We start from the raw sequence: 19,447 nt of genomic DNA, 5'->3' as shown, positions 1-19,447 counted from the left end.
TTCCTCTTCTCTGAGATCCCATGTGGCAGAAGTTGCAGATGATGAGCCTCATTTCTGCTGGAGCCTGTTAACCTTTCTGTGTGAATGACAGTTTTCCAGATTTAAGTCTTAGTCAGTGTTTATGTTAAGAAGAGGGTTAATGATGATCCCCATAGGCCTCTCGCTCAGAAAGCAAAAACATCTGCTAAGCCAAAAAGTGGTTAGTTTGCTAAATTTAGATGGAAGAAATGCATTTCCCAAAATTCACACTGCTTCTTAACAAATTTAGGGAACCAGTGGGGGCAAGCAGTTATGGAAGTCATACTGTTTATTCATTTTTTAGTTTAGTTCATGTATTTTCAGTTAAAAGGGAGGTTGCTCTTATTAAACAGAAAGGGGTATTACTCATATATCTGAAATGTTTAATGCAATTGAACTCTTTGTGCGTTTGTTTAGGTTAATAGCTGGACACATGCCAAAGCCTGTGAAGCTTAGGGATGTTCTGCAGTACATACTTAGCAGTGGAGAAAGTGAGGTTAAAATGGATGTCTGCTAGGAAACTCCCTTAACCAAGCCCATGGACCAGGAAAACCATGGATTTTGGCCATCCTTCTTTCTCATTGCCAGATGTGCCCCTGCTTGCCACCAGCAGTCTAGCTCCTTGCAGGAGGAGAGAGTCACCTCTCATATACCATGATGAATGGTATAAGAGCCCTTGGTTGCAGCCATCATCTGTCTTTGCTTTTAATGTCTTGGCCAAAGTTGTCATCAGTAAATGGGGTTTAAGCTGGAGTTTCCCTGCTTTGTGCAATCACTAGGAATCGTGCAATGCGTTAGGGAGCACTGATTGCTGGTACCAGTGAAGCATCATCACGAGCACTGCTGTCATGAGATTTCACAGCTGGCAGGAGCCATGGCTGGGGTGACAAAACAAGATGGGTCGAGCTGCTCGTGCAGCAAAGCTTGAGTGTCCAGGAGAGATCACCATGGGTGGCTGAGACCCTTCCCAGTCTTATTGCCCCTCTGCCTCTGGAGCAAGCTCAGTGGCTGGTGCTGCTCTGGGGAAACACGTGGCTTTGCCAAAGGTTGGACAATTGTATGGCTTGTCCGTGGTCCCCAGCAGGCTGGCGGTGACCCACGTCCAGCCGCTGCGTCCCCCCTGGCCGGAGCAGAGGGCTGGGCAGATGCTTTGAACCACAGATCCTTAAGCTGCCCTGGGCGGATAAGGAACTGGCGGTTTCCAGGCATGACTGTACTTTGCTCTCCCTGTTTAACCTTTTCATCTCCTGACCCAGCAGGCTCTCCTGGCTGGCGAGCTGGAAGTTGCACATGGATGAAGGTGCATTTCTGCGGATAAATCGCACCGGGTTTTGGTCATCCCCACGCAGCCCTTTGCTAGCCCAGGGCAGCGCAGCATGAAGTCTGGCTGGGAGGCTGGCAGGCCGTGGGGAAGTACGGGAGTGAAAACTGAACAAAGGGATAAGCAAGGGAAATTCAGGAAACCTTTACTAAATTCGCGTTTTACCTGTGTTTGAGCAAAAACCTCCGGGCGAGACGCAGCAGAGCCTCCCTCCGCCTGCGGGAAAGGGGCGGGAAGGGAAGGGAAGCGAGGGGCGGCAGCGGAGCCGGGCACGGAGCGCCCCCTCCCGGCTGTCACCCGTGTCACCGCCCGTGTCACCGCCCGTGTCACCGCCCGTGTCACCGCCCGTGTCACCGCCCGTGTCACCGCCCGTGTCACCGCCCGTGTCACCGCGGCTGGAGGGGTGCTGCTGAAACACAGAGTTCGTACAGCCGGGAGCACACAGGGCAGGTGCCAGAGCGGTGTGACAAGCGCAGCGCCCATTCGAGGCTTCCCAGCCTTTCTGGAGGCGGCGCTCTGTTCCAGCAGCATCTTTAGTACTCGTGTGTGTGTTTGTTTGGGGTGTTTCCTCCCGTAACAGCTTATGCGGCAACTGGTGCTTCAGAAGTGGGGCACGGCATCCGTGAGCCAGGGTGGATGCCGGAAAGGTCTGGTTCTCCCTTTCCCTGTGCCCCGCTGTGCCCTCGCAGCCGTGCTGGCTCCTGGTGGGACGTGACTGCAGAGTGGGGTGGGGAGAGGGAAGGGAAGGACTCCTCTATCACATGGAAGCTGTATTTAAAATATAGTGATGATTTAAGTTTGGCAGGAAAATCCTTAGCCGCTAAATTTTGCCAAGCCTTCTGAGGGATTTCTGCTGATATTTTCAGCAAATGACTTGGGAAAATGAATCCTTTAGGGGTTAGAATGTTACTGGAGGCTGTTTTCATTATGTCTTTCTCAGTTACCCAGAAATATATTGGAACAGAGTGAGTTTGCTTGAAGCCCAGCCTTGGAAACTAAGGTATTCTCAAAAACAGAAATCCACAGTTTCCTGTTTCAAATGTTGCAGGAAGAATTAACAGGATTATAATGCCTTAGCTGATTAAAAAAGGAAGTATCTACATATATAAGATGGGGGGAAAATAGTTCAATATTGATGTTGACCCTGAGAAATGCAGCAGAAACTAAAAAAAAAAAAAAAAAATCATTTCACCTCCCTAGAAACCTGGGGTACGTGTTTTTCTTGTAAAATGTCTGCCTTACCTGTGGCTTCATATCCAAGGAGAGTGGAATTAAAAATCCTAGTCCTGGATGATTACATATATGTGTTTGTTTGAGCCTGACTGAAGAGTTTGCAAAGCTCTTAATGGTTCATCCAAATTGTAAAGGTTTGTTGACCCCAACATCTTACTTGAAGATAATTTTGAGATTCTTCACTCTGAGAGCTTAAAACCTTAAAGATTTGCCGTGATACTTTTTTCTTTTAAAGAGACATGCATTTTAATGTGGGTTTGATTTATTGTTTTCCACGGCATTTTTTTGATACAAGGCCATGGAAGTGTTAGGGTGAGAGCATTAAAAAGGGTTGAAGTAGATAAGGATTTATTAAAATGCCTAGTTTGTTGTATTGATCTGTAATTTAGCACTTCATATTTCCAATTCTTTGGATGTCAAAGTACACTGACAAATATAGCATGGGTTTTCTGTCTTATCATATTATTCTCAAGACACGATTTTTCTTTTAATTGTCATCTTGTTTGTGGAGTCAAAATATCTATACAGAGCCATGTAGTGATTTATTCAGTGAGAAAAGGATTTTCATGTACGATTGCCTCCTCTTTATTTGTGCATTTATGAATCCTTTTTTCAGAAATTCTTATATAGCTGCCACTGCTGCTTAAATTGCCATGGTTTTTAAAGAGAATAATGCTTATTGATAGTTCCCACATGCACTGGCAGGCACATCTAAAACCTGTACTTTTGTGTTCACAGCTTGCATAATATAAAATTTAGAGATTGCTTGTCAAACTAAGTGTCAGCTGAGTTTCCTAGGAAACTCACTGAAGATATTTATAAAACTACAGATCAGCTTAATAATAGATATAATAATGTCAGTAGCTCCTGATTTTTTTTAACTTTATCAGTCCATTTTACTTTGCTTTAATTTGTTGCTAAACCAAGCCACTGCATTTCCAAACTGAGCAGTGGAGACCTTCCTTCCAATACCTTGCCTAATTAATTTCTTAAGAAAAAAGGTGGTTTCTGCTGTTCCATGTAAGGAAATGTAAAACACTCTACTGTAAAATTAAGAACCTAAATGTTGTTGAATATCTGACTGAATCCTTTGTATAAAACCACAATTGCAAAATAGAAATACTAAAATTGTATCATGTTATTGTTTTATTCACTGTTGAATTGAATGTGTGAGTTCAAAGTTCATTGCACATGCATGCAAAACAGTCACTGCAGAATTAACATAAATCTTGAGTATGGGTTTCTATAGCAGCTACATAAATAGAAGGCCTGTCTGTATTGTAAAAAGGCATAATTCTGTGAAAATAATTACATCCCTAAACTGAAAAAACCAGGATCTAAAAAGAGAGTAAGTGATGCTTGGTGTCCATTTTTATTCATTCTTGTGGTATTATGTTTTCCTCACGCTGATTCTTTGAGTTGAGACATTAGCATTGCCACAGTTGAGAGATCTTTTTGTAATTCAAGCTCTTTAAATTGAACTTTCAGTCATGTAAATTCAAAATTTGCTGATCTGTAAATATATATATATATGTATAAAATAACCTATATTTTGTCAGAACATAATTATTCAAGGCAATTAGGATTAGGTGAAGTTAATGTTCTCTGGAAAGCAGTTTAGAAAAGTAATTTGTTTTGCCATTTTAATACAGTAATGAGAGTGAAGTTACTGTGTTTAGAAATGAGGCAGTACTGACTCTTCATCTTGTCTGGCATCCGTTACTTTTACCTAGTAAGTACATTTACCTGTCAGAACTATTTTTTGGTGCTAGTTAGCCAGGTAAGGAGTTCATATGAAGGATATTGAAGAATTTATTTTCTTTTGAAAAGGTAAGAGTGTAACTGTCTGTGTTTCGCTGTCTTAGAAATCCTAGTGCACAGTTAATGATGGATGTAGTTGCAAACGAAATCTTAGGAAGCCTGTCTATCACACACTGAAAAGGTTCGTTTTTCTGCAAAGCTACAAAATTTATCCTAATCCTAATAGTAGTTGCCTGTAGATTTACTGGATGCTAGTGATATCATTCCAGCTTGTTACAGCAAGGTGACAGGTAAAACCTTGTAAATCATTGCATTTATTTTAATACAGACTACATGCAGACAGCAACCTTACAAACATAGAATGGTAAAGCTGCTTTGTCAAATTATATTTTTTAAGCACATTATATTTGTCAGAGCTGGCTTTCTCTTAGCTGTGATGTTGCAGTTTAGGATATTCAAAACTGGTCCTTCTACTGTGAGGAGGTGGAAGATGGCTTTAGCTGCTAGGTAGGACATCTAATTAGGAGACTTAGCTCTTTCCCATTCCCAGCCTGTCATGGATTGTGTGTAGTGTATCTGCATTACTCCTGACTCCTCTGTTCCTTACCACAGTTTGCCTGTTTGAAACATGCAAGTGCTAAAAACCAATAACCTTCTTTAAGTACTTGTTGTATAGGAAGAGAAAGGTGTGACTGAGCACTAAATACTATGTTTAACCATTTTGGATAAATTCTGCCAAAATGGTCCTGGTATTGTGGAGACGAGATGGGTTGTCTCTGATTTATAACCACCTTCACAATAATTGCTTCTGCAAAAAAAGCCACCAGTTCACACCGGGTGAGTTGTATTTGTTCACAAACACTGAATTCAGTCCACACTCTTAACTAGAGCCCTTTCTGTGTCAGCCATAGTCCATACTTTGGAACAGATGTAGAAGCACAGCCATGTGAAGGAAAATTACTCTGTGTTCAGGAAATTTCAGCCTGGAGGCTTTTTTGCTTTGGTCTTTTTTGCCTTCTTTTTTCATGTCCTGTACTTCAAGTGTGAGATGAGAGTTCTGTTGGTAATTGGAGTGCCACTTAAAAATGCATTGCTCTGCTCCAGTGTCTGCATAAACTGTGGTTTAACTGAAGTTAAACTTTGCTTGATCAAGGTTCTCAAGGTGATGAAAATCATCTGACCAAAAGGTTCAGCCTGAATACAGCTGCTTTCCCATGGTGACTGTAACTGACTGTAAAAATGTATTTTTATATCCTTATATAAATATATGGGGCTTCTGGCAAGGAAGGTGGTTTTGTGAAAATATGCTTTTACTTTAGAGTTTCTTCCATATAATTTTGCTATCAGGTACCCATTTGTTTGTGCTGAACAGTGATGCTTTTTTAACACCCTGTACTTTGCTATCACATCTTGATCATCCAGAAAGAAAAGCTGAATATTCTAACTGTGGAATGTTTTGTTTCCCTGCTATAACAATGGAGGTTGGAAAAGGAAAAATATTATAAGTAAATACATATGCAGAGTATTTTCCTTTCAGTTCATATCCATGGGAAACTGCTATGAGAATTACAAGCAGCTTTTAGGGGGCTATTTTTCAACTGGTCAGTGTGGGTGACCCCTGTGTTAACAGTGAGTTACATTTTAAGTCAAGAGTTCACTGTTTGTTTTTTTCTTTCCCACTGCAGTTAAGTGGGACATGTGTTCCACATGCACACTCAAGTAAAATTGAGGAAAATTTGCCTTTTGATAAAGAATCTTGATAATATTGTAGTGGGATGTGTCAGCCAGTGGGATATTCACTGCCAAATACCAAATAACAATGCAGAAATTCAAGAAAAGTTCTAAGTCATATAGGCAGTCTGGGGAAAATGAGCCAGCTGGGCTCACATCAGATATAAGAAATGGGTGGAAGTGAGAGGGGAGAACCTGCCTCTTTTTAGCAATGAATATAAAATCACATTTTTATGTCCCTAAGTGCTGCCATTCTGTGTATTAGGAAATAATTAAAGCTTGAAAAATCCTTTAAATAATCATGGAATGTAGTTCCCCCCTGTTTTTCTGGTTCTCTTTTCTCTTGCACTTCCCTGCAGTGGTCTGTCTTTCATTCTGTACATCTCACTGAGTTTTGGTGACATAGAGAATAAGATTTGTTTACCTCTACTTTCTGTGCTTTAGTTGCAGTGTTGGAGGGTAGCAAGTCAGTCCAACCAGCGTTTCTGCTAATGTTACTGAGACCATAATTAACAAAAATTATATTTGATTAGCATTGTGCTAAATAAAGGCACCCCTTCACCACATTTTCTGTATTAAACCCCAAAATCTTTCTTAAGTCTTAACAACCATATGATGTTATGCCATATGGTTAGTCATAGTATTTTTTAGTGGACCTCACAAAATTGTAACATTGTAACTGCATTTTGGACCACTTGTGACTACTGCATAATGGTAACTGGAAAAGTGCTGTATTGAAACAAAGTCTGGGTAAAATGTTTGTATGGCTTATAAAATGTAACCTAAAGCCATATAAGGAAATCATCAGGCTCATAACTTTGCCATTCAAGTTGTGTTTTACTTCGCAGCAGGAGTCTAAACTAGAAAAGGTAGTGAAATGTCTTTTACTAGATGGTATTTTGCATATCTAAGTGCATCTTTATTTTTCTTCTAGCTTTTTAGAAAGAATTGACAGCGTCAGCATGGATGACTACACACCCACAGATCAGGTTAGTAAAAGTAATGGGGCAGGGTCTGAACCAAGATTCCCATTCATCTGGATTGCCTGTGTAATTTATTTTAGTCCCTACTGCAGCTGAAATAGGGCATATGGCAAAATAGCAAAATATGGTCTAGCAGTTTAGTAATGGATATTAAAGGAGAGGCTTTTTGGTGGTGCAGACTTGTCTTTTACTTTTTTACATCTAGGTTGGTGATTCCTGTAATACATCAGTTTTGTCTTCTTTTTTCCGATTCTGTGTCCCACAAAAAAAGGTGAAGGGAACAAAGAACAGAAAGCATAAATGAAAAAGCTTATGGTTTCCCTCACCAGCCTTTGCCACACAGAAGCAATGCTTTATTTCAATGGTGGAGATGATCCCAGAGGGAGACTTCCCATGTCTATCAGAAGGGTCCTTCAGAGGCAAAAGCTTGCAGTGGATCTGGTGTCCAGATTCAGGGGAGAGCACCAGTGGCAGCAGCAGACCTTGCAGACTTCTCTGTGGGTGTGCAGATTCCTTCTTTCCAGTTCATGCCCATCTCCTGTGGGCAACAGAGTTTCTATTTAAGCCTTATTTGCAGAACAGTACAATTTTTTCCCAGGTGCTGTGATACATCTTGATGGAGTGCTCTAGAGACAAATACATGGAGTGCTCTAGAGACAAATACATTGATTTTAAGGCTGAACTGGTGCAGCCTTGAAGTAAGAAGGTTCAAGAAGGCATCACCACATTGCCTGGCTTCAGCTGCCTTCTCTGAGCTCAGGCTGTGTGGTTTCCTTGGATGTCTCTTCAGTAAACATTCTGAAGTTGTTATTTTTCAGTGCTGCCATCCCACTGTCATCTAGCAGTCTCAGCCAAGATTGTGGGCCACATCATAAACTGCAAATACAGGTGGCAGAAGAGAATCCCTGCACTGGATAATTCAGCCAAACCATGCAAGGCATATAACAGGTGGATGCCCTTAAAGAAAAACAGAGTTGTCAAATCTCAGTGTGCAATCGGGGACTGAAATTCAGAGAAATTAAGTGACTTGCCAGAGATCACCCAAGGAAGCATGCAGAGCAGAGCCTGTTCCTTCAGGCCTAGTTTAGGTCCATAACCACAAGCATGTCCTTTAGTTGGCCCAATATAGGATCGATTATTAAAGCACTCAAGACATTTTCAGACCAAAGCAGTAGCACTGGGATTTGCTCCATCTAGACCTCATGGTTTAAGCAACAATACCATTCACCTTGGAGAGAAAAGTCAGTGAAGCAAAGCCTCATTTTTGCTTTCATTATTTATGCTAGTGTTGGCCTGTTTATTCCTGGGAGGCCTTTCTCTACCTGAAGCAGTCTTTCATCACCTAGAAATTTTTCCTGATGTTTCCTCTGGGAAGAAACGTCCTGTATCTCCAAAGATCAGAAAGGGCACTTGGTATTTGGCAGGTGGAAAACTTCTGCTCTGAGTGTGAGATTCTCTTTTGCTTTTGTTTTCATCCTGTTATGTTGTGTCAGTAGTCTTGCTGAATTAACTGGTAAAAATCTCCAATTTTCTCTTTTCCCTTGCTTTCTGTTTTTTTCTTTTTTTGCACCACAACAAATAAATGTCCGCAAGTGACAGAAAATGACAGTAACATATCAAATAACTCAAAGAATTAAACAAGTGGCCTTCAACTGAGTGCATACAAATGTCAAAGCAGCCAAGGTTTGCCTTGGCTACCAGAAGCAGGTAGATGGTAGGGTAGGGAAAAAAAGTAAGCTGTGCTTGCAGTCTGCACCACTGGCTGCCTCCTTCCATTCAGGGATGAGGCTTCCTAAATTGCTTTTGCCTACTCCCCTTGATAATCAAGGAAGTAATTATTTTTTTCATTATTTAAAGAGAGTTGGTTAAGTTGTAAAATATCGCTAGTTTGAAAAATGAGAAAGAAATGCCACATTTCTGTACAACCTAAATTCTGTTCCCTTGTGCTCTGTAACAGAGCTTTAATTACTCAGTTATAAGCTATTATTTCAATAGGGTTCCTGTCTCATTCAGTACAAAAGAGGGCAGAGTTAAGGTTGCCTGGGCAACTGTAAATCTGGAGTTTTCTAACATTTGAATGCTTGACTTTACAACATGAATAACATTTTTCTTAGTTTTATGTAACTTCAGAATTCATTATCCACATCACGTACCAAGGTGTATGACCATCAAGAACAGGTTTCAGTGGGCAGTAAGGAGAACAGAGATGGGGTCTCCTGCTTTCTGATTGTGCACAAACCAAATGCAGTGATCATGATCAAGTTTATCTGCCGTGTCAGTACAGACAAACACCGATTTACCAACTGGTCTGATTGAACTTTAAATGAAACATTTAAGACTTTTCATGGAAAACACTATTCCAAGCTTTTAAAAACAAAATTAGGTTAGGTAAAAAGCCTTACTAATCAGCTTCTGTGTTCTCATTTCCAGGACCTATTAAGATGCAGAGTGTTGACATCAGGGATTTTTGAAACAAGATTTCAAGTAGATAAAGTAAATTTCCAGTAAGTCTCTTAGTAATGATTTATGAATTTCGTACTAATTTTTAACAATTTCATTCAGATGGCTTTGCTCATGTATGCATGGTATAGTTGGCTTAGGGTGGGACTGGATGGTTTTTAGTTGTTTGATTTGGCTTTTTAGCTCTCTTTCCATAGGTCCTAATAACATTACCTCATATTTTGCAAAAAGAGCTTTTATTAGTTATTTATATTGGTAGTGCTCTTTAGTGGGGTTGTGTGTGGCTGTTTGTAAAAGCTGGTGGATTGGTACAGCACTGTAAAACCATAAAATACCTTTGGGGATAAGAGCTCACAGAAGTCAGTGTGAATCCTCCTTCCTCCAGTGGCCTGCAACCTCTGTGTTTGTTGAAGTTTTTTGCTGTGTCTCTGTAAAACACCCACAGTCAGACTGGCTTCTCTCACCAGTTCTTGCCCAGAAAGGTGACAGTGCTGACAGGGCCAAGTTGCCTCCATGTCCTCCATACAGAGATGCCCTCTCCCCACCACCCTTCAAAATATCCTGAAACCTGTCCTTGTTTATAGCACAGTAAGTCCAGCCTTACATGCCATACGCACTTCTGTGGACTGGAAAGGTCAGCACTTGTCCTTGAACAGTGTATTTCTCATTTTATGGGTTCAGTAGCCTTCTCGTGGCAGAGTGGGGCAGGTGGAGCAGTGCAGCTGTCTCTGACATGCAGCACAGCACCAGCAGGTCTCTCTCCTCTTCAGGCTATATTTTACTGCCTCTGTCCTTGGGGCTGTCAGATTTTTAAACTGAACCCTCATGCTGTGCATGCTTCATGTGATTTTTCCCTAGTGCACATAAGTGATATAACATCCTATGGCTTTTTAACAGCATGTTTGATGTAGGTGGCCAGAGAGATGAGAGAAGAAAATGGATCCAATGCTTTAATGGTAAGTAAAAATATTCCATGTTTTATTTTGAACTTAGTCTCTACGGGGTGAGCAGCTTAGTGTTCATATCCACACAAAGTATTTCACTAGTACAGGAGTCCAGTGTTACAGGTAACTTTTTTGTAGTATTTTTGGCAGATTGGTGAGTAATGGCAGTGTTACCCTGAGGAGTATGTGATGGGATAACAGAGATGTTCTATTCTCTCTCCTTTCTTTCCTTCTTTCTTTCTTTTGTGTGTTCTGCCCAGATGTCACAGCTATCATCTTCGTTGTGGCTTGCAGCAGCTACAACATGGTAATAAGGGAAGACAATAACACAAACAGACTACGGGAATCCCTGGACCTTTTCAAAAGTATCTGGAATAATAGGTAAAACAAATCTCATTTCCCACCCACCCTCCCCAGTTTAATTACAGTTCAACTCCTTACAAAATAGGATTCCTCTTACTGTAGGCTCAGATTGTTTATTCAGAAAATGCCCAGGCTGGGCCAGCTCTCAGGGTGTTTGTTGCACCCCTCCCTGGCAGGGGCTGTGGCACAGGGACAGTCATGTGACATTTCACCACTCCTGCCAGAAATTATGCAGGGCCTGGAGACAGCTTGGAAAGGGCAAACCCCCAGGCTGGCTGCTGTGAGGGAGGCAGGGGAGACCCTCTCCTGCCATCACTGTGCTGCTTGGCTAAGACCGAGATCCTCTGAGGAACATTTGGTCTCCTGCTCACACAGCATCAGGAGCAGCTCGCTGTGCTTGTTCCTTACGCAGGCAGCTGCTCTCATAAGGGTCATGTCTGAGAGCACAGAGTACCTCTGCCTTGGGGGTGATGCTTCAGATCTAACCTAGCTGTAACTGCCATTGAATTGCCATTCTGCCACAGTGCCTGTAAATTGTAGGTACATAACCAAGTAGCAACCCAAATGGGTTCCTGCTAGAGAACAAGTTAAAACAATGAGCAAAGTAAGGTAGTGAAGTTTTCAGCATGTACCTGTGAGGACGCTCTGCACAGAGAAGTGATTGAAGGTAGAGTGAAGGAAGAATGTTAACTGCAAGTCCCAAGGCACGTTGTCAGAGTGATGGATTAATTGAGGAAGAAAAGAGAGATTATTTTCTCTTCATTCATCAGGTGTCATACAGGCCACCCTAAAGGATGGTATATCCATGTGGATGAGCAGTAGTTAAGACCTAGCAGTCTGAGGGAAGACAGCTTTCTAGCTTTTTTTTTTAATTGCTTTATCACAACCAAATAAAACAGACAGTAATGTCTGATTGTGAACTGTGATGCTTCTAGAAAATGTCATCAGTTTCCCAACTTGATATCTAAGAGAATTTAGAAGAAAAAATTTGAAAACTGCTCCCTTCAGCAATGTCCAGTGCAGTTTTTATGAATGTATTTACTGACCTTAGAAAATATACCCACCATCACAGGTACAATCCAGTTGCAACAATCATTTAGGTTATCTTTTTTTTCTGTTGAAGCGTGTTCCACACTACTTCACTCTCTATCCACACAGGGATAGACAGTAAATTTTCTATCAATGTGATATGTTTCTGTTGATCAACATGTCAGGGATAACATGAACTTTTGGTTTGCTTTTGACAGGTGGTTACGGACCATTTCTATCATTTTATTCTTGAATAAACAGGACATGCTGGCTGAAAAAGTCTTGGCAGGGAAATCAAAAATTGAAGATTACTTTCCTGAATACGCGCATTATACTGTACCTGAGGATGGTAAGGTTATGGAAGGGAACATGGTGATCAGCTGTTTTCAGCCTTCATTGAGGCCTGGAACTTCACAAGTGGGATTCTGAGTTTCAGGCACAGAGGATAAATAAACTGTCCTAAAATCTGAACTGTCTTAAAATCCGGTGCCTGCTCTGTAATGCTAAGAGATTTCAGAAGAAATCTTACCTCCATCACCCAAATTTCCTCTTCTCAACCATACGCCACATAGATAGAGTTTGAGTGAATTGTCAGCATTTTTTTATAATAAGCCAGTTGTCAGGAAAAAGTAGCTTTTGGTATTTCTCAGAGCGATTTCACAGTGGGTATCTAGAGTGATCCAGAATATTCACACATAAAGCAGTGCTCTATTTTTATCCTATAGTTGTTCATTTATTCTTCAATTTCAGCTGACATTATTTAAGGGCAGCAGCACTGAATTCCAGTATTCTGTTGATTGTGCTGCTGCTCTGTTTTTACCCCCTGCACTATGGATGAAAGATACATTTTCATATTCTGATAAATCCTGCCCTATACAATATTATGTTTATAAGCATCTGATTTTGGTATCCTAGATGAGAGATAACACTGAAAGGAAATAAATACGTTATCTGTTCACTGTATTGTTTTTTACACTTACAGTAAATACAGCCATTGCATGGCCTAGATAGTGACAACTTCATCTGCCAACAAACAGTTAATACTGACCAACAAGTCTCCTGCTCAACAAGAATTTAGCCTAAGGCCCCTTGATGGACAATATATCTGAAGTATTCTGCTGACTTGGGGCCTGGAAATAAAATATATATCAAAAGGTCTTTCAATGCTATCATTTTTTTTCCAGCTGTCATCTTGGACTAACCATTTTTAAACCCACATTCCTGCCTGCAGAAGCTTTTTTGAGGAGACACTGTTCTGCTGCAGAAACTGAATAGCTCAGCTGCTTTTTCTAGTCATATTTTCTGATAAAAGCTAAACCCTAACTCCCACTTGTTTTATATCTATATGAACAAACTTGTGGATGTGAGTAAGCCTTTTTGTGATATGACCAATGACATTGTTGCAATGATTTCAGTAATTTTCAGGTTCCTAAAATATGTTGTATGCATAGTCAAGTTTTACAGTACTCTTCATTTTAGAATTAACCTACTGGGAGTCTCCTGTCAGTATTTAACATTTCAATTTCTGTAGTGAAGGGCTACTTCCTCCTTATTAAATTTTTTTGTTACAACAATTAGATGATTGTTTGCTTTTCATGTTTTTGATGTCATTTGTTTTTAATTGAACAGCAACACCAGATGCAGGAGAAGACCCCAAAGTCACAAGAGCCAAGTTCTTCATCCGGGATGAGTTTTTAGTGAGTAATTTTCATCTTATGTGTGATTCCATCATAGGAAATACTGACAGATGGCACAGTTTATTTAGGGAAAACTGATGGGGTTTTGCAGAAGGCTAGAAGGAGAGGACAATGTCTGGCAATTCCCTAATTCTTTTCAGCTGCCCATCTTGCAGAGCCTTCCTCAGTGCTTGCACATTTATATGCCCATTTTATATAAAGTCACCTGCCATGCAAACTGTCACACAGTGAGTAAGTGCTAGTGCTCAGAATGGTCATATACAGTCCATGCATAAACAAAATAGGCTTTTTTACTTTTATCCTGCATTCCTCCAAAGACTTTGGCAGTGATCAGCTGACAGCAGGGATTAAAAAAAAAAAAAAAAAAGCAGATTTTATGATTTTATGCTTAAATACGATTTCTGGTATACCAGTTAGGAGGTTTGCCTCACCTTCAGACTGGTGTCATGGCCCTACTGAGGCATCATAAGAAAGTTTCCTTGTCTGGTCACATTTTTCTTGCAATTAAGGTTTCCTCTACAGCTGGAGCTGAAGAGGTATTGTTTACATTTTGAAGGTGAAAGCAGTTGTCAGGCACACAATCACAGCCCATCTCTGCTGTCAGAAACAGAGAGTTTAATCCAGTATCACTTGAGGCTTCACTCATTCTGAGTTGTTCCCACAGTGCAGAGCAGTAACAGAGACCAGAACCAAAGCTCATCCGTCATGCCCTACTGGTAGAAACTATATGTGTGTGTTTGAGATAACAAACTGAGTCATTAGAATTAAGAATTTTAAAGTCATTATGCATTTACGAGCATTGTTAGGATTTACAGCTGTTGACGCACCAAGAAAGAAGCAATTAACTGTGTTCATACTTTGGGGATTTCCAGTCGCTGCCTTAGCCTTCCGGATCCCAAGGAAAAATGTCAGATTGCACTTTGTTAATGTAAGAGTTACCAAAAAAACTCACTTCAAGACAAATCTCTCCTTTGGGAATGCTGAAATGCTGTGAAGCAGGTGACTGTTTCCAGTCTGGAAGGAGGGTGGCTCTGAGAGATCCAAGTTATTGGGAATCTAGGGTGAAACATCTCACCTTTATCTATTTTCATTATTTAAAAATACACATCAAGGGCGAGGTCCTTACCCTGCCGTGACTCACTGCCATTATGGAGGGAGGCCACCTATGAAGCAGTGTGGGTGCTGGGGGCAAGGGAAGCACTTGGGCTGGGGCCAGCACCTCCCAGCTGCCAGGCAGTCCTTGGGGCTCAGGTGTGGGGCCAGAACAGCTTCTCCCTCATTTCCCTGCAACTGCTGCAGGTTTGGCAGAGAGCATCTCCTCTGTAACACATCTGTCCCCTGCGTTTGTGCTTGGTTTGCACATGTGATGGAACGGAAGGATGGAGTCATCCAAGCAGTTGCTTTGAACTCTTGGGCTGTTGGAATTGAGAGTCTTGCAAGTGAACCCTCCCACGGAGGGTGAGAATAGGCTCTGTGTGCCCCCAGAAACGTGGCCATGCCTGGAGAGGGCGAGGTGGGAGAAGGCCAAGTAGAAATGGTCACTTCCAGTTCCATGGGGTCAGGCACAAAAGGCTGAGGTTTCAGAGAGAGGGTGATAAAGGGCACAGGAGAAACACAGGTTGGCAGGGATCTGATTGCCTTAGCCAGGTGCCAGGAAACCTGTATTTTCTACCTGTGTCTGCCTTGGCTTTGCTTTATGCTTTTTTCCCCAAGTCTCTTGATTTATGACCTTTTCCATGTCCCACTCCGTTAAATTTTCGGGCATGGTTCAGAGAAACCTGGGTTTATTATGCTTTATTGTGATTTTTGTCATGGTAGCATGTCTGCATAAGCTGTAGGTATGTGTGACAATCACCACCATGGCGCTGCACTCCTTAAAACTCTGCCTGGCTGTAGGAATGGTTGTGGAGAATTTAAAGCCTGTAATTGGAGGAATTTTAGTAGGAGGTTAAAATTGACCACATTTCCAATAACTCTTGCTACACAGCAGTATATGAGGATTAGAAAGGCACAATATGGTTGATGGTTTCAGGGTTGGTGTGGGGGCTGTGGCCCCTCGGGGTCGGGCAGCAGGGCTGGGATCTGTGGGGTTTCACTTGGGGAGCAACACAGGAGGAATGGCTAGACCCAAACCCAGCCAGTGCCCACACCTCAGGGCTGGGCTGGCGAGGGCATCTCCTGGTCCTGGAAATGTATCTTGTAGGAAATCCTCTGCTTTTCTGCTCAGGCACACCCTTTCTCCTCCCAGACTGTTCCTGCAGGCAGTGTGCTTGTGTGCTCCTTGGTGAGGCTGCTCCCAGCCCTGTTTTGGTGTTTTGAACACAGGGCTCTCCAGTTGCTGGTGGTTTGTTTGAATACATCCCCAACGTAAGCCCTGTTACAACAGTGGCATGGCCCCTCTGATTCCTGCTGGTTTTTAAAAAGCCTGAATCTGGGAAGTGAAGGAGCTGCTGTTCAAACACACAGACCAGGCTTCCACAGATTTGTGTGTCATCCTGACCCCTGCAGTGTAGGGATGCCAATATTAGATATTCCCACTTGGAAAGCAAATGTTCTTTCATCAGTGTCCCAGGGGATTTTTTTCCCCCTGTGAACTGGTGCTGAGTAACACACTACTATTCAAAATGAGTTTCGAGTAGGGGTGAAAATTCTGCGTTTATCTTCAAATGAGAGGACTGCAAGTGCTGTCAGGTGACAAAAATAGTCAAACCCCTAATATTTTGAAAATCCGTCTTTTGGCATACTGTGTATGTAACCAGGTGTCACTAGGACACTGCAGGCAGCTTATTGCCATAGACATGAGTGAAATCAGTGCATGATAAACACGAGCAGACATTTATTAGTATTTTTCATGAGGGTAAGCCTTGAATTAGGTATGGAGAGTAGCATGGTAAGAAAATAATTTTTAGACTCTGTAGGAACACTGCTGTGTAATCAGTGATGAGTGTCTAATATTACCTAAATTACCTGGAAAAAAAATCTGCAATTTCTTGTTGATCTAATTATGTGAATCATGGCTTCTAAATGTCTGTAGTTTTGCAGATCTGTAGCTGCAGATATTTAAAAGGTCAAATCTACGTGAAAAATAAATTCTGTGTTAAAAATATATAGTGTAGCCAGAGTGAGATAAAACACTGTCTTTTGTTGTTTAGCCAGTGCAATTTATAATAAAATTTAGAAAAAAGCTATAAAAATTATTTTCCTAAAAACTGACCTTCTGCTTTCATGACATTCCATCTATATTCTGCAAGATAATGATCTAGAATGGATTTTTATTTATCACTCTTACAGTAATACAGAACAAAGATTAAGATTTTTTTAAATATAATTTTTAAGATCCTGAGGAATTTTAGCAAGATAACAATGGGCAGGGTGATGCCGGAGCTTTAAGTTAGAACCTAAAAATTTGTGCAGTCGCCTTGAGAAAATGTAATTCTGCATGGTCTGATGTTTACTGGATTTGTGCATGCTGTATTGCTCTATGTGAGCCCAGCCACTCTGGTGATAATTCCACCAGATTCTGGGCTCCTTGATGATACCAAATCTTCAGCTGGCTTACTAGGTGCTCTAAGGGAAGGTAACTTAAGGGCCCTTCACACAAGAAGCAGAAGCAGTAGAATGCTGTTCTCTGACACTGCTGCCTCCACAACTGGAAGGGTTTCTGTTTTGTGTTGCTGATTTAAAACAAGAGTTCAAGAATTTGCCACATGATGGCACCAAAAAAGGAAGAGAAAGTAATTCCTGGGACAGCTGCACGGCAGGCTGCACAGCTGTCAGCAGCACGGATTGAGCTGCACAGTGATGTGCGAATGGCGACAGCTTGTGCTGCTGAGGATGGCATCGATGGCTCCCCCAAAGGACTCCTGTACTGACCCCATAATAGTATCCATAACATTTTGTAGTCTTATTTCAAATTGTCATTCAGACTGGACCAGACTACAGCCCTCCCTTCTTTTTGTTTACTTACTTCAGTGATCTATAGAGATTTCCCAGGGTTCCTGGTTTTCCCTAAGTCTGTAGATTGCTGAGATGTGAAACTTCTCATGGCATGGCCCCTGATCCTTTTTTTTCTTTTTGCCTCCCTCTTTGCACAGAGGATAAGTACGGCGAGTGGGGACGGCCGGCATTACTGCTACCCACACTTTACATGTGCAGTGGACACAGAAAACATCCGCAGAGTGTTCAACGACTGCCGAGACATCATTCAGAGGATGCACCTCCGCCAGTACGAACTCTTGTGAGGGGGATCACCGTGGAACCTGTGGTTTTAAATTCTTTGCTCCTTACTCTTTCTCTTGATACTACCCCACACAGGGTGGAAGATACTATAGAAATGTCAGTCTCTTCACTTCGTTTACTTTTAATTGTTTAATTTTAAAGCTGATTTGAAGCAAGTTTGGGTTGTTTTCCCTTCATGCTTTTCGGGACTATTTTTGTGCTTTATTTTGACATGCCACTTCTTCGTCATTCCACTAAGCCCTTTGGCTACCTCTGTTCCCTTAGGTTTTGTTTTTTTCAAACTGAACGTGACCTGCTAAATTTTTTCCAGCGGGTTAACCTCAGTTCAGACCGGTATGTCAGCTGGATGACACTAAAGTCATACCTATCCCTCTGTGTGGGTTTCCTTTTTAACATGACATTGAAGAGTACTTGATGGGTGAAAAAAAGATTAATGCACTTTGTATCAGGTTATTAAATACTGTTGAGGAAGTAGACACACAATGTAGCAGCACCACAATATTTATTACTCTGTCACAGTTTTTAGCATTTCTGAGTTGCAGGTCAACTGATAAAGTGACCTCCTCTTTTAAGCCGTTACTGGCACAGGAAGTAGAGTAGATAATGAGAGGAATAGTGAAGACAAAGCAATTTTTCTGGGGTTTTGGAGCTAAGTGTCTCTGCACACCTCAGGCATTTGAATTACAGCTACTTTTCAGCCTGTTGCATCTAGGCAGAAAATTTACCACCCTCACTTATGTTATTTGTGCTGTCCACAAATGATCCTTTTAGTTCCGATCATTCTTGGACAACAGTCCTCTCCCTATATATATTTTTTTGTTTTACTGCTGGTTTATTATATTGTACAGACTGTAAAATGTAATATTATTTTGTACAACTTTATTGAAGAAAAATACTTGTAGAAGATCTTTGTGCCTTGATTATGGCTGTACCTGTAAAATGAGCTAAGATGTAAGTATGTTTTTGATTGCGCTGTACAGCTTGATGTCAACCTTACCTGCAGCAGTGACTGGAGGTAAGAACTTTATCTGTAGAGTTTAGGGGTTTTTTTCTGGTTTATATAAAAATGCTCTTTAGTATAAAAATTATAAATTATGCAAATTAACCACTTACCTTTCCAAGTAAGGTATTACAGTCACCGGATGTTGCAGCAAACATGCCTTTCTCTTTTGAAGTCTCAGCTTTAAAACATTGGAATTCATTCAAGTGTCCAAATTGCAACCTGGTGTTGTTTTAATGGCAACCAAGGATTTCTTTTTTTCTTTTCTTTTTTTTTTCTTTTTTTTTAATTTTGTCCTTTATACTTAGAAAATATGTTTGGTAATTCTTTGGTCATTCATAGAACTTCACAATTGCACAGACCGATTGTGAATGTGTAAAGCACCATTATATAGAGCTCTTCAATCTTTGTACCAACAGCAGCTTTCATTGTGCAAGTAAATAGCGAGAAAGAAGATAAGAAAAAAAAAAAAGGTGTATAAACCCTTGTGTCTGGCCTAAGAGAATTACAAGATGACATTTTTATTTCTCTTTTAATAAAGAGACACATTAGAAAATTGTTTTATTTTAAATATTGTAGAATCAAAATGTGTGAATATTTCTCAAACTTGAATAATTTATGCAAATGACATTCTCAAAACAAGTTGTGGTACAGTACAATATATAAAA

The 19,447-nt window shown here is 41.0% G+C and overlaps 1 protein-coding gene across 2 annotated transcripts in view; it reads left to right on the top strand.

Annotated features, from left to right (window-relative positions):
* The window catches only part of GNAL (G protein subunit alpha L), a 180,716-nt gene extending 161,381 nt beyond the window's left edge, over nucleotides 1-19,335 (top strand). For both annotated transcript variants that reach the window (XM_085052517.1, XM_085052518.1), the window contains exons 6-12: nucleotides 6,999-7,053; nucleotides 9,478-9,551; nucleotides 10,405-10,463; nucleotides 10,712-10,832; nucleotides 12,062-12,192; nucleotides 13,473-13,540; nucleotides 17,635-19,335. In XM_085052517.1, the coding sequence (XP_084908643.1) occupies nucleotides 6,999-7,053; nucleotides 9,478-9,551; nucleotides 10,405-10,463; nucleotides 10,712-10,832; nucleotides 12,062-12,192; nucleotides 13,473-13,540; nucleotides 17,635-17,781 (655 nt within the window). In that variant the 3' untranslated portion in view covers nucleotides 17,782-19,335. The remainder of the gene's footprint in view (nucleotides 1-6,998; nucleotides 7,054-9,477; nucleotides 9,552-10,404; nucleotides 10,464-10,711; nucleotides 10,833-12,061; nucleotides 12,193-13,472; nucleotides 13,541-17,634) is intronic.
* Nucleotides 19,336-19,447: the final 112 nt, after the last annotated feature.

The sequence above is a fragment of the Lichenostomus cassidix genome, chromosome 2 (genome assembly GCF_008360975.1).
Source record: "Lichenostomus cassidix isolate B80296 chromosome 2, HeHo_3.0, whole genome shotgun sequence".
NCBI lineage: Eukaryota > Metazoa > Chordata > Aves > Passeriformes > Meliphagidae > Lichenostomus > Lichenostomus cassidix.
The sequence above is the reverse complement of the archived record's forward strand: the minus strand, read 5'-3'. Positions and strand labels throughout refer to the sequence as shown.